This window comes from Stenella coeruleoalba (genome assembly GCF_951394435.1).
Source record: "Stenella coeruleoalba genome assembly, chromosome: 13".
NCBI classification, from domain to species: domain Eukaryota; kingdom Metazoa; phylum Chordata; class Mammalia; order Artiodactyla; family Delphinidae; genus Stenella; species Stenella coeruleoalba.
Genome location: NC_137159.1, coordinates 7979293 through 7994838, shown reverse-complemented (window position 1 = coordinate 7994838; position 15546 = coordinate 7979293). Strand labels below are relative to the sequence as shown.

The following is a 15546-nucleotide window of genomic DNA, read 5'->3' as shown; positions in this document are numbered from 1 at the left end:
TCCTTATCCCACCCCTCCAGGCGGTCACAAAGCACCGAGCTGATCTCCCAGTGCTATGTGGCTGCTTCCCACTAGCTATCTACCTTACATTTGGTAGTGTATATATGTCCATGCCTCTCTCTCGCTTTGTCACAGCTCACCCTTCCCCCTCATCATATCCTCAAGTCCAGTCTCTAGTAGGTCTGTGTCTTTATTCCTGTCTTACCCCTAGGTTCTTGCAGCTCTATTTATAATAGCCCAGAGATGGAAACAACCTAAGTGTCCATCATCAGATGAATGGACAAAGAAGATGTGGCACATATATACAATGGAATATTACTCAGCCATAAAAAGAAATGAAATTGAGCTATTTGTAATGAGGTGGATAGACCTAGAGTCTGTCATACAGAGTGAAGTAAGTCAGAAAGAGAAAGATAAATACTGTATGCTAACACATATATATGGAATTTAAGAAAAAATAAAGTCATCTTTTTTTAAAAAATTATTTTTTAATTTGGCCACACCTGGCAGCTTGTGGGATCCTAGCTCCCTGACCAGGAATTGAACCTGGGCCCCAACAGTGAAAGCACCAAGTCCTAACCACTGGACCGACAGGGAATTCCCAGGTTTGATTTCTCCTGAGGCCTGTCTCCTTGGCTTACAGGTGGCACCTTCTTGCTATGCCCTCACATAGTCTTTCCTCTGTGTGCGTATCTGTGTCCAGATGTCCATTTCTTACAAGGACACCAGTCATATTGCATTAGGGCCACCCTAAAGACATCATTTTAACTTATTTCTTTGAAGACCTTATTTCCAAATATGGTTACATTCTGAGGTACCAGGGGCTGGGATTTCAACGTGTGAATTTCTTGGGGGGGGGGTTAGGGGGGCCTGCGGTTTGCACAATTCAACCCATAACAGGGGTTTCAGGACTCAGAGACCTTCAGACATCTTCGCCTGAAACAACGTAACCCAGTGTTTGGCTATCACATTAATTTCAGTCCTCTTAGGAGATCTTCTCCTTTCATGTATCTCAGTGGATCCAGATCCCATCCTTGTTTCTGAGGGATTGTGGGGAGCGGAGGTGGACACACAGGGTTTTGCTGCAGCTGGTTATCTCAAAATGGGAGCAGGGTAAGGGAAGGGGATTTTTCAAGTTGCTCCTGGGACAAACACAGGTGCCAGGCTAAATGTTCTTCATTTGAGGCAGGTTTCACGGGCAGGCCCCATTGTTCTTTTGCAATATTAAATACCAAGTAAACACAGTTTTGAAGGGGTTGTTCATGGGCCCGTTTTTAAGCACTACATGTGTCACAACAACTGAAAATTATTTTCTAAGAAAGGTATAAAAATCCTGACATGATGTGCTTGGGGCAATAAAGCAGCCGTGATGTTCTGATACCCTTTGTTTCTCGAGAGAGAGGATGACATCAGGTGAAGGCTGTTAAGGGCTTCAGGTTCTAAAAGGGAAATCTGACGAGCATTCCTGGAACACATGGATTAAAGGCATGTTTTGCAGGTCGATTCTGCAGAACTTTCTGCATGTCTGCATATGAGGATGAAGGGGAGGGAGGAATCAAGAATGACGCCTAGATTTCTTACTTAAGCAACTGGATGGATGGGGGTACACGGGAGCAGTGGGGGAGTGTGTATCAAGTTCAGTTGGGGCCTGTTATGTTTGAAATGCTTGTGTGTTTCTGAGATGCCAGGTGAAATGCCAAACAGGCAGCTGAGTATGTGAGATTAGAATTCCAAGGAGAAGTCTTAGCTTAATAGGAGTTGACAGCATATAGATAGTATCGTATATCATGAAAATGGATAATTGTGGACTTGTGTAATTCATCTAAAGTTTAAAGTGTTTAGCATCCAAGTCCCCTATGTTTGGGGAATCCTCCAACTTACAAATCTTGGTGGGAGGTGGAGCCCACCTTTTGGAGGAGGCCATCAAGAGGATGTGACCACCTGTTGTCCTTCAAACTGGACCCAGGCAATCAGAGGCTCCTAACCTCCTCCCCTGTCCATGGAATGTATGTTCTGCCCACTGTTCCTGTGCCAGGAGGCCACCAGGTCTGGCTTCACTCAAGCTTTCCCCTGTTGCCATGCAAAGCAGGCTGCCACCGTAAGGGCATTAGAGAAGCTGAGTACCATTTATGGATACCCTTGTCCAATAGACAGTGACTGGGCAGTCACATTTTAAAGGTCATGATATGCAAGTGTAGAACAAAGAATGTTGCCCACCATCCAGCTCTACAAGATCAAGTCATTAGCCACTGCAGTCGCTGACTGACGGTGCACCCTGAAAGGAATTCAGGACGAAAAACAGGATGAGAACATATATGCTTTGGAAAAACGGGCCCCTTAGATAGATATATCTCAGGAAGATTTTTAAAGAACCCAGATTCTTGCATCTTTGCATACATAGAAAAAGCACTAACATCATTAACTAATACATCTGTTCCTCATGACCAGCACTAACCTTTTACTGAGATGTATACTTCACTGCACCATTTCCCCAGCCAAAATCACATATATACTGGCTTCTTCCCCTGTGTCTTGGGGAGCAGTCCCCTCTGGGCTACCAAGAGGCTGTTTCCCAGGCTATAGTCCTCACTAAGTTTTCCGAATAAAACTGAAACTAACAACTCTTATGTTGTGCCTTTTTCTTTCAGTCAACATAAGATTGGGTGAAGGAACATGACACTGAAGGAGGTTCTGTCTCTCCTACAAGCTACAACCAGCAGAGTCGGTAGAAAGGAAGAATGAAACATTAAAGCAGCAGATTGAATTACTAACAGGTAAAAACCACCTTGGCCAGATGGACTAAAGTACTATCCCAGGCTTTAAGACATTTGAGTGATCAACCAGGAGGGCCTGCTGCCCCACAGGCCAGATGGGAGACCCTTGCTTAGACACACAGTACCCACAGTAAGGTATGGAAATTGCAGGAGACAGCCATTTCCCTCTCACTGTGGATCTACGTGCTATGCTGCCGAGAACACCAAGCCCCGTCCCACCTGGGAGGGGAGTTTGCAATGGGATTTGTAAAGGGACGTCCCACCAAGACGGGTGAGTTACTTTGCATCCCTGTATGAGGAGGAATGACTCATTCTCCACTGGGATGCTGATGTCCTGCTGCAAACCAGACCCATCCAGGTACTACACCTGGAACAGAACACACACCTTTGAAAAAGGGGAGAAGGTGGGAGTCCTGGTCTGGCAGATCCTGCCCCGTCCATCTCCTCACACCTGATAGTGCTTCCTCCTCCAGCCAACATGGAAGGTACACACAACTAGGTCAAGTTCCTAAAGCTGCAGCCACATTAACATCTAATTATCAGGCCACAAGTGTAATTCTTTTTTATTTATTTATTAATTTTTTTTCCCCACAAGTGTTAATTCTTTTTTTTTTTTTTTTTTGTGGTACACGGGCCTCCCAATGCTGTGGCCTCTCCCGTTGCGGAGCACAGGCTCCGGACGCGCAGGCTCAGCGGCCATGGCTCACGGGCCTAGCTGCTCCGCGGCATGTGGGATCTTCCCAGACCAGGGCACGAATCTGTGTCCCCTGCACCGGCAGGTGGACTCTCAACCACTGCGCCCCCAGGGAAGCCCCACAAGTGTAATTCTTATAGGGGAAGACCTCCCCATACAAGTTCCTACTAAAAAAATGGTTACTACCTAGTACCTAGTTTAGGAGAACTCCAATATTTAAAAGGTAGGGTGAAGGAGAAGCAAAGTGTGTTACATGGAAGTTGAGATTCAAGAAGGGAGTGGCCAGGGACTTTCCTGGTGGGGCAGTGGTTACGAATCCGCCTGCCAATGCAGGGGACATGGGTTCGAGCCCTGGTCCGGGAAGATTCCACATGCTGTGGAGCACCTAAGCCCATGCGCCACAACTACTGAGCCTGTGCTCTAGAGCCCGCGAGCCACAACTACTGAAGCCCGTGCACCTAGAGCCCATGCTCCACAACAAGAGAAGCCACCGCAATGAGAAGCCCACTCGCCGCAACGAAGAGTAGCCCCCGCTCGCCGTAACTAAAGAAAGCCCGTGTGCAGCAACGAAGACCCAATGCAGCCAAAAATAAATAAAATGAAATATAAATAAATTTTAAAATGCTGTGAATTCAGAACACAATGAAAAAAAAATTACAAAAAAAAAAGGGAGTGGCCAGCTAGGTCTAATACTCCTGAAACAAGTAACACGAGGGTTAAAAAGTGTCCATTGGATATGGTAGTATGGAGGTCACTGCTGACCTTGATAAGAACAATTTCAGTGGAGTGACTGGGCAGCCGGATAGAAGTGAATTGAAATGTGAATAGGTGGTGAGGAAAGGGGAAAAAACTGTATAGAGAACTCCAAGAAATTTGTTCATGAAGAACAAAGAAACAGGGTGTATCTGGATGGGAATGTATGTACCGCAGGAACAACCCAGTAGAGAGAGATTGCTCAAAGGACCAAATCCTTGGTCAGGTCAAACTTGCTGAAAATGTGGCAATCTTCCTTGTATGTTAGGACTATTAACCCTTTTCCTATATGTTGTAAATTTGATCTCATATGTTTTTAACTTTTTTATGGTTCCCTTTATTCAAGTTTTAAATATTTATATGATCATGTGCTCTTTACTTTCCTTGATAATTCCTGGGTTTTGTGTTATGCTTAGTACATTCAGTGGAGTTTAAAAAAAAAAGTGTTTGAATATTTCATTTCATTAGCTCTTTAACCCATTTAGAATAATTTCTCTATGTGGCATAAGGTAGAGATCTAATGTTACCTTTTGCAAACTTTTACTGGCAGTCTACTTGTTTCCCACTAATTTGAAAGACCTTTATTATCTATTATGTGCCCATACACACATCCACTTTCTCTCAGGTGTGTTTCTGGATTCCTTATTCTGTCTCAGTGACTTATTTGTCCATTCTTATGCCCAAACATTTATATATATATATGTAAATGTAAATAGGTAAATGTCTGCTAAAGACACTTAATTGTAACGAAATTATCGGTGGTTATTTTTTTCTGGTTGTTAGACCCACAAGCCCATCTGTCTCTTAAGAGTACTCTAATACATGATTTTTCTTGCTGGACCCTACATTCCCAGGGGCAAGATTAAAGCAACTAATTCATCTTCTTCATAGGTGCTCATTACGTGTTGATTCACTCTCCAACAGTCAAATAGAGAAAATCTGGTAAAATGTTTAAATTAACCATATGACTTGAAACACTATAACTCTACTGAGCAATGTATTTATAAAAATACTTAGGATTGGTCACACAACTGAACAATGAATCCATAGATTAGTAGAAATGTAAAAGTTTATTGTTAAACTCTTACGTTACAGGAATGATCTGTCCAAAGTAAAAAAAAAAGAAAAATCCAATATTCATTTAAAATAGAAACATATAATGTAAATTAAGCTACTACCCGTCATATTTTTTGTGTGTGCTTATTATGAAAAATGTCCACTGTTGTTTCATGGCATGGTCTTAAATCAAAATCACAATATCCGAGGGAAAAACGACTCTAAGAAGAGAAGAAAAGAAATTTTTTTAACAAAAAGGACCAAAGCCATTTTGTTAAAATAAAAAGAATGCTACACAGTCACTCTTAAGACTATATCCTACCTGTGGTTTCTTAAAATAATCAAGTCCCCTTCCGATCTTAATCATCCATCCATTGTTGAACCTATTGAAATTAGTATATAATATTACATTCCAGACATTTAAGTCAGACAATGACCAAAATCATAATGTATTAAGTGTCAGCTAAATTTCCCCCTAACAAATAAAATCACTTCCTCCAGTGGCAAGAGTTGAACCAAACCTGGGTTTACCCATGGGCTGTGTCTACAGTGAAACAAAACATCCATTAGCTGATAAAGAGTTTAACAATTCAATTAAACCTTCCTCCTGAATTTCACCTTACTGATAAAGCTTCCCAGTTCTGCTAAGAAGTGGCTTCCAAGCGTACTCAGGCAGACTGTGGTGATGTTTCAGGGGTTTCCCTGCCTTGAGGTGGGGGACATAAGCAGGGGGAGCCCTGGCAGGCATGACACAGCGTCCTGTCATGTCTACTAGAATATTTAAAAGACCATGAGAAGTAAAACCACATTAAATAAATATTAGTATCACTAGAAAAGGAAATTATCCCAATGCCATAACACTGTGTATAGCTGAATGACAGAAAAGTACTTCCTCTTCTCACATGACACAGAACATGTAAATTTTATTCCATTAGGAAATAGGAAACTCACATACAGGACAAAATAAGCCAGATTTTTTTTTTCTTCAAAAGTGAAAAGATATGAAAACTGAGCTTTATTTAAATCTTTAATATTTAAATTGAATATTATTTGTAATTATATATAACTTATTATGAGAAATAAAAACAAGTATTTTTCAACTGCATAAAAATTAAAATATTACCATACACTAACCTAATTTCCCGGTCGTGTATCACAGAAGAGTATTCTAATTCCAACTGCACTCCATGATTCCTGAGTGACTCTCTTATTTCTTCCAGGCCACTACTTTGCTGTTCTTTCCCACTGCCCTGTTAATAGGAAAAATACAACTTTTTGCCTCAGTTATTAATATTTTAAATTATTCCTAAACTATGCAATGTGTATCATAGGTGAATTAAAATGAAAAGATTCTATACTAGTTTCATTGTCCATTATTGCAAACAAGCAACCAAAGGAAGTGAAAGTGAATAAACCTATATTCAATTAAAGAATAAATAAAATGTATTTTAATGGTGCTGTTTCGTTATTCAGATGGGGCTTCCTTCTTCTCAAATTAATCCTAGAAATATGAATTCTTTAGAAGCATTCCTATTTAAATCAAAATCAAGATGACAGAAATTGTCAATAATGCAGACAGTGTGATTGCCTCATAGAATATCCAAGAAACTGAGAAACTACTTGAACAAGAGAGTTTAGCAAAGTGGCCAAATACAAGATATGACATACTGAAATCAACAGCATTTTCCCCAAGGTGTTTTATGCCGGTTGTTAGAGAATAAGTTCATTCCCAGTGAAACAGCTCTAGCTGAAGCATGACGTCCAGGTTTGCCTCGAACTACACCCTGCAACTGAGTAAAGTTCATGACGTTAAGAGACAGTAAATGCCTTCAGATACCTACTTCATCCAGAGAGGTGAGGAGATGAATAGTTTTTATCTTACATGGTCTCTTAACCAGCATCTCGCAAAATCGAAGGAAGTTATACAGCTGAAAGACATTAGGAGGCGTTATTACTAACTCGTACATTTAAAACAATAACGTTTCATCGTACGGGAGTACATTTCACCTACCTGATGAGTGTGTCTAATGTAAGGATCTTCTATCCAAACTTCCGTAACTGTTTCATTCAGGTATTCTTGAAAAAGTGACTCATAACTGAAACCTGTTGCGTTCTCTTCTATTTTAATTTGCTTGTGATATTTTCCAGCTACAAAACACAAGCTTCCATAATAAAACCAGGGACTACTTCCTTTCTTTTTATACATACTATATTTGTATCCAGTAATAAATCAGCATCAGATACAAGTTAATTTTTTTTTAACTCGTGCAGTCAGCAAACATTTTTGAATGCCTACTCCATGCCAGGCACATTGCAAGATGCTACACCCGCAAAGGTAAATTCCATGTGGGATTTTTTGCCTTCATGGAGGCCAGGCAAGTGGGAAAGTCCAGAGATTTCTTGGAACAGGTTCTTGAACTAAATCCTATAGACCAGGCAGTTTATTCAAGAGGGAACCATATGTATAAAGATATCTAATATTCCTGCCACCATGAGTAGAACCACAAGCTATGAGTCAGTGGCCATCTGGTCCTTCTTTTCAGATTTAAGTCTTTTTATGTCTTGCAACTGAATAGCTGAAGTATTAAATATATAAATGCAAAATAATATGGAGTCTAGGAGTCTTTCTTAGAACTTGTAGAGACTGTGTTAAGCAGAAATTTATAGTACTTCTTAATAACCCAAGCCAAAGCCCAGAATGCCACAGCGTCAGCAGGGTAGTTCCATTGTTTGTGTTTATCCAAAATGGCTAATTATTGAATAAGTTATCGAAGACCTTTATGTTTTTTTTAAAAATATGACCCTTAATGGTAGTTCCTAATTTATATGGTGGTTGCACTTTTAAACCTTGTTTGAAAACCAGTAGTTTGGATTCTGTTCCTAATAGTTCCAAAGATAGAACGTTACCAACCGTGCATCGGTTTTCAAGCCAAGCTAGCCACACAGGTTAATTTAACCCACAGTATTCAAACCACAATGCTGACGGTACTATATTTCATCCAAGTTTTAGAGGGAAATTGCATTGTGGATTTCAATTTGGGGTGAAGGAAACAATTTTATTCCCACTCAACAGAGGTCCTCAATGGGGGTAGTCAGGGTGTGCGCTAGTACAGAATACCAGGAAGAGGTGGGGAGAGGGCTGGAGTAAAGAGCAGCTGAGGGCCGGGGGCACTGGGTTTTTTGAGGGCAGTAGTTCCACTGACTGTAGAAAGCAGCAGCCATGCACTTCAGGTGGCAATGGCCATTTGTTTCTATATGTTTGTAAACTGGATCCTCATTGAGTAGAGAACCAGTTATAAATAGGGAACCATACCTCCTGCACCTCTAATCATTAGGAATACCTAACTCCTGAAATGTCTTGACTCACAACGAAAATCTCAAAGAAGTCCCAGGAGTTTCTTGAGCTACTTTAATATTTCGGTCATTTTATAAAGGGAAATACAAATAAAATACAGGATTTATATTCAGTATTCCTCTGTAGTATTATTTAAACTGGAGTCTACACGTAAGCTTCACGGGGATCTATGAACTCCTTAAAATGGCATGCAAAGTTCTGCAGTACGTCGAGCTGTCCTCAGATTCTCAGGAGGGTATCTGAGCCCCACCTTCCCCCCACCAGGGAAGAAAAAGGTTAAGAACAGCTCGTGTACAGACGAATGGAAATGCAGAGTAGACCTGCAAGCTCCAAAGGGCACAGCCAGAAACACTGGGTGAAATGGGCTTTATCACAAGAGCACATACACATACTCTCCGAAACAGCCTCTTTACCTTCTTTTTCTTGATCCAAGTATTTCTTTATGTTTTCTGCTCTATCCATGTAGTCAGAAATTCTTTTTCTGAGATTACATTTCTTTGTTACATCTTTGGTGCCTACAAATTAAAAATAAAAAATACACTTTCAAGTTTCAAAACAGGCTTCCTATTTGGTACAAGCAGTATTTCCCATTTCCCAAGTTTTCCACGGCTTTCCTGTTCTTTGGCATGGTCTGTCTTGGTCCTAAAATGCACAAATAATAGGCCCAAATTTAGCTTGATCATGTAGGGCCTTCATTTTCTTCACTAAGCACTTGAAGCAGCTTTATTTAGGAGTGGGGACTCAGACACCATGTCTCACTGCTGAGACTTCAACTCTGGTGAGGAAACAAAGGTGGCTTATTGATGTCACTGAGTCTGAGCACTATTTTGTCCTAATTACCCATAAGTTCGAAATCTAAGCATAATCAAAAGAGAGCAAACAATATCTATCTTTCTTCCACAAAACCAGCGTCTGTTCCAGACTTCCCCTTTATGGTTTATGCTGAATCATTTTCCCAGCCACCCCAAAAATGGAAGGTATTTTTGAATATACATTATCAATAAAGTCTTACTCCAAGCCCCACCCCCAATCAGTCACCAAATCAATTCCTGGCTCCTTCCTTCCTTCCTCCCTTTTAATACTGCTTTTATTTTCCATTATAATTTTATTTTTAAACCCTGAGTTTTAAAACATTTTATTTTGAATTAACTATATATTTATGGAAAAGCTACAAAAATGGCACAGAAGCCCTTCACCCAGATGCCCCTAGTATTAACATATCACACAACCATGGTACAATTATCAGAGTAAGTAACTTAACATTGACACGACACTATTAGCTCATCTACAAACCTAAAGAAAGTTAGTGGGAAAGTTCGTTTTCTGGTCCAGGATCCCACATACCATGTGGTTGTTATGTCTCTTTAGCCTCCTACGATCTGTAACAGTTCCTTTAGTGTGTCTCTGCCTTTTATGACCTTGACATTTAGGAAGAGTACATGGTCAGTTATTTTGTAGAATGTCTCTCATTTGGGGCTGTCGTGTTTTCTCATGATTAGACAGACTGAGGTTATGCATTTTTTTAGCAAGAAAATCACAGAAGTGTTGCGCCCTTCTCAGTGGGTACACGATGTTGATGTGTCTTATTCCTGGTGACGCTGACTTTGGTCACTTGGTTAAGGTGGAGTTCACAGATTTCTCCACTACAAAAATCACTATTTTCTCTTTTGTATGGAATCGCTATCTTGTGGGAAGATATCCTGTCTCTCTCCACTCTTCATCCGCTAATTTTAGCATCCATTGATGGTCTTTGCCTGCAATGATTATTACTGCAGTGTTTGCCAAATGGTGATTTTCTATTCCCATCATTCCTCTTTAATTCATTAATTGGAATTCCACTGTAAGGAAGAGCTGTCTCTGCTCTCCCATCTACTTACTTATTCAACTACTGATTTATATCAATATGGACTCATGGATATATCTTTTATTCTATGGGTTGTAATCCAATACTATCAATCTTTTCTTGCTCAAATTTTACCAGTGTTGGCTTTAAGAGTTCCATCATGTTGGCTCCTTTGTCCTTTTGACATAACCCATCATTTTTTGAGCACTTCCTTACTTTTTGGTGCAAAATGTTTTATTTTCCTTGCCCCAGCCCTGGAATCAACCATTTCTCCAAGGAGACCTGGTTCCTTTTATTGGAGAATGGTATCAAGAAATCATATTTTGGGTACTAACTGTGCTCACTGCTACTCAGGGCGTCTTAACACTACCTCTAGACCCTTTCCGTCAATGCAGGTAGAAAGTACGTGGAGGTTTACTAACACACACATACAACTCTATTTCTATGTCTGTCCATCTGTATCTATATTAAAAACCATGAATTCATGCTGATTACTTTGATCCCATAGGGTTCATTCTAGCCTTCCTCCTTTCCTTACCTGTAACTTCTTTTATTATCCACAATATATTTACTGGCTTGTTCAAGCCTAGTATAGACATAAAATAGTTTGAGAATTCCTAACCCATACCGTTGTGAGAAAATAATTTACCAATTAAAATAATACAATGTTTGTATACTGTTCACTTTGTCTTTAACTTTACAGAATACAGCCAAAATACTATTTTCCAAAGATGCTTAGGTTACCTATTTCTTTCACTCTCCTTTATGTATAACAATTGAATAACTTAGAGAAGTTATTCACTCCGTCCTCATCCTGCTACCCTACTCCCATTTCTCCTTTCTTCCCACCTCTTTCCCACCCACTGCATATTAAGTAATTAATTTCATTAGTTTCTGGTTTTATCCTTCCTGTGTTTCTTTTCAACAAATGAGGAGACACATGAAAATCTTCTTATATCTTTGTCTTTACATGCAGGTTACCATACTATAGCTACTCTTCGTCCTTTTCACTAAACAATATATCCTGGGAATCACTCCATATCACTTCACAAAGATTTTGCTCAACCCTCTTTACAGCAGTATAGTACTCCATTGTTTGGCTGTACCATGGTTTATGCAACCACTCTCCTACCCAGGGGCATTTAAGTTGTTTCCAACCCTTTGTTGATATATGTTCCTCTAAACTCAGAACGTACCATGGTTTATGCAACCACTCTCCTACCCAGGGGCATTTAAGTTGTTTCCAACCCTTTGTTGATATATGTTCCTCTAAACTCAGAACGTCCTCTAAACTCAGAACGTTCCAACGTTGATATATGTTCCTCTAAACTCAGAAACTTTGAACTTTTCGTCAGGATTCAGCATTTTACGGACTCTTTACAAAGAGGCAGTATGAAAAGTGGTTAACAGCAAAGCATCTGGAGTCAGGCTGTTCTAGTTCAAAACTTGCTTTGTCACTTTTGCCTATGTGACCTTGGCCAGTTATTCAACCTTTCTGCAACCTCATCTGTAGCACAGAAAGAGTAACAGTACCTTAGAGAGTTGTGGAGATGATTAATTATGAAAGAGACCTGCGTGTAGGAAATACTCAATAAATGTCAATATGATTATCATCTACATAATTTTTTCCATACACCTCCCTCTCAGCTTCCTTTAGAACATTTTATCTAACATCTCTTTTCTTAAGCTCTACTGTTACTTTGCTCCTGCCTATAAATATACTCTATTTTCCCTGTCCTCTACAAATATAGTACTCCTTTCTTAATCATCATCCTTGATCAGAGTTTGATACTATAGACCCATTCTTCAAAAATGCCTTGGTTTTCCAGGCTTGAAATCATACAGCCATCTTCAATTCCCATTCCAACATCTAATCACGTGCCAGTGCCAGTAATTCAATGTCCAGACTGTCCCCTCCCTTTCCTAATACTGGTGTTGCCCCCCTGGTTCATTCAGGCCCTTATCACCTCTCATCTTGACTTCTGCAGGAGCTCCTTAGTTGGTCTGCTTGACTTCAGTATCTTCAGGTTAATGTCTCTCCTACGCTCCTGCCATATTCACTCATTTATTCAAGAAATATTTACTGAGAACTTACCACATGCCAGGCATTGTTCTAAGCACTGGAGACGTAGCAGTTAAGTCCTCCCCTATCATTCAAATGAGAGGAAAGACAACAATAAAAATAAATTGGTAGGACTTCCCTGGTGGCACATGGGATGCAGGGGGGCCTGCCATGCAGGGGGACATGGGTTCAATCCCTGGCCCGGGAAGATCCCACATGCCACGGAGCAACTAAGCCCATGCGCCACAACTACCGAGCCTGCGCTCTAGAGCCCGTGAGTCACAACTACTGAGCCCGCGTGCTGCAACTACTGAAGCCCACGTGCCTAGAGGCCGTGCTCCACAACAAGAGAAGCCACCGCAATGAGAAGCCCGCGCACTGTAACAAAGAGTAGCCCCTGCTCGTCGCAACTAGAGAAAGCCCATGCGCAGTAGCAAAGACCCAACGCAGCCAAATAAATAAATAAGCAATGGGAAATTCACAATAGTCAAAAGGTAGAAGCAATCTAAGTGTTCACTGACAGATGAATGGATTTAAAATAAATAAATAAATTGGTAAAACATGTATGTTAGATTGTGGTAAGTGCTATTAAATAAAATAAAGCAAGGAAGAAGGATAAGGGAGTCCTGGGATGGGGGTTGTAATTTTACACTGGGGGTCAGAGAATGTCCTCACAAATAAGGTGATATTTGTGTAAAGACCTGGAAGAGGAGCGGGAGTAGGTCATGCAAATATTTGGGAGAAAAGCATATTCCTCAGAGAGCCGAGCCCTGAAATGCAACTTTAATTACGTCACTCCTTTGTAAAAACTTTAAATGGTTTCTCCTTGTCAATGGAATGAGTTAAAATCTCCTGGCAGCCAAGGCCATCTGCAGTGTGCTCCAAGCCCCAGTCTACCTTTAATCTTTACTTCTCACTCTTTCTCTACAGACCTATGCCACTTGTTTGGTAAAACAGTACGGACAGAATTGGAACACCTTCAGCTGAATTTCTGAAATTCTACTCATCCCTCCAAAACCCCTATCAAAAGCCACCCAAACCTTTCCATCCCCCAATGACTGTTAACTGTTTAAATCCTCGTTGCACTTGTCATTATGGCTCCTGGCACGTCTTCCCTGTATTAGAGTTATTTGCATTTACATCTTAACCTGCAAGATCACGTCACTGTCTCTCTAAGCCCCACAGGATCAGTGGAGCACAGAGGAGCAGAACTGCTGTGATGCTGCTGCTTCAGAGTCGAACAATGTACACCATCTCTCTTTCTAAGAGTCAGTATAGTAGAGTCTTTAAAGCCTTGGGTTTCAGCTGTGACTCTACCAATTGTGGCAGAACTGGAAAGCAAACTTTATTTTTTATGCTGTAAAATGAGGATAACATCACCTACTTCATAAGGCAATTGTAAGAATGAATTGAGATCATGCTTTTAACGTGCTCTGCACACTGCCTGGCACTCAGCACTCACAAATGATGTTACTCTCATTATCACCACCATCATCACCGTCATCATCATCATCATATGGTCCCTGCCCAAGGTAGAGTTTTACCATTCTGAGAAAAGTGCTGAACATTGAAAAGCAGCCTCTACTATCTCAAAGCTTCTGAAACAAATCAGAAACACTCAGGCTAAAAAGCACAGAGAGGAGATCTGAGGCCAGACTAAGAGCCCCAGGGGCTGGGGAGCAGGGGCTGGTCTTAAGTCAATTTAGTACATAATTACTAGGTGTTTACTACCTACCAGGGATTGTACTGGGTGTTAAGGGTTATCTGTGTACCTCTCAACATTGAATAACCATGTAACAGAAAGTCTTAACTGTCTCCTCTCACAATCCTGTACATTTCTCACACCGAATGTCAGTATACCCATTTCTAATTTAAAAATATATATATATTTTTAAACTTTTAATGAAGGGACTTCCCTGGCGGTCCAGTAGTTAAGACTCCGCGCTTCCAATACAGGAGCGCGGGTTAGATCCCTGGTCCGGGAACTAAGATCCCACATGCTGCGGGTCACGGCCAAAAAAAAAAAAAAAAATTTTAATTAAAATGTTTAATGAGAAAAGTAAGGAAAAGGGTGTAACGAACACCCTTATTACCCACCACCTAGATTTAAAAATTGTTAGCATTTTGCCATATTTGCTTCAACTTTCTTTTAAAGTAAAATCAAATTCAGACATCATGACAATTCTTCTCCAAACACTTCTTCAGGCTTCATCTCTAAAATTAAGAACAGATTTCGAAAAATACCATACTGCCTAACAAAGTTAATTTTAATGCTACCCAATCCATATTCAACCTTTCCAACTTGATCCCAAAACGTCTTTTACAGTTCATTCAAACCCAAGTCCTTTCGAGGCTTATCTATTACATTTGGTTACGTCTCTTAAAATTCTAGGATAGTAATCCCTCTTTTATTGACAACATTAATCTACTAACGATATCAAAGAAATCAGTCCACCTGTCCTGTAGACTACCCTACGTTCTGTATTTTAAGGCTTTCTCGCTGTGCACAGTAAGCGTTTTAATCTTTCACTCCCGCCCAGACACAGCAGATTGCAGCTCCTTTTCCTCTAGTCCTCCCTCCCAGGCTCACTGCTCACCTTTCAGAACCTGCAGGAGCATATCAATTCCCTCCTGGTAACACACCAGAGCCTGCGGGTACCGGGACTCGGACTCTAGTTCCAACGCCCGCTTTATCACAGTGACTGCAGCTGTGCTTCCAGAGTCCTGACCCTGGAGAGACCCCGCCATAATGCCAGCAACTCCCTTCCGCCCCAACCTGCCCCTAGGCTGTAGGGTCTGCAGCGCTGCCGGGAGCGGTCACGTGACTCCAATGCGCCTGCGCTCTCTTTTTATGATGCCTGAGTGGGGGGACTCGGCCGGAACTAAAATGCCAGGGTGTGTGCACTGTGAAGGTGGGATTTGAGTGTGGCACTCTGGGTCCTTTCTCTGTTCCGGTTCCCCTGAGTGGTGAGCTTCAGGCTGAAAGACATTTAGGAATTGCTGGTGAGT

General features: G+C 41.0%; 2 protein-coding genes across 2 annotated transcripts in view; one reads left to right on the top strand and one right to left on the bottom strand.

Moving 5' to 3' along the window:
- Positions 1 to 5272: 5272 nt before the first annotated feature.
- On the bottom strand, positions 5273 to 15410 carry MITD1 (microtubule interacting and trafficking domain containing 1). Its single transcript, XM_079940356.1, has 7 exons — positions 15135 to 15410; positions 9046 to 9147; positions 7289 to 7425; positions 7119 to 7205; positions 6412 to 6527; positions 5600 to 5660; positions 5273 to 5498 (listed from the first exon to the last, which is right to left on the bottom strand). The coding sequence occupies exons 1-7, from the start codon at positions 15283 to 15285 to the stop codon at positions 5403 to 5405; spliced, it is 750 nt and encodes a 249-aa protein (XP_079796482.1). The 5' UTR covers positions 15286 to 15410; the 3' UTR covers positions 5273 to 5402.
- The window catches only part of MRPL30 (mitochondrial ribosomal protein L30), a 71330-nt gene continuing 71187 nt past the window's right edge, over positions 15404 to 15546 (top strand). The window contains exon 1 of the transcript XR_013830959.1: positions 15404 to 15540. The gene's annotated coding sequence lies outside the window, so the exon portion shown is untranslated. The remainder of the gene's footprint in view (positions 15541 to 15546) is intronic.

Bases quoted from the DNA above. Each gene is read 5' to 3' on its own strand.
- MITD1 (XM_079940356.1), bottom strand. From the start codon at position 15,285: ATGGCGGGGTCTCTCCAGGGTCAGGACTCTGGAAGCACAGCTGCAGTC. The intron at 9,148-15,134 runs GTGAGCAGTGAG...TTTAATTTGTAG, and splicing joins GCTCCTGCAGGTTCTGAAAG to GCACCAAAGATGTAACAAAG. The intron at 6,528-7,118 runs GTAGGTATCTGA...TCCTATTAACAG, and splicing joins TCCTCACCTCTCTGGATGAA to GGCAGTGGGAAAGAACAGCA.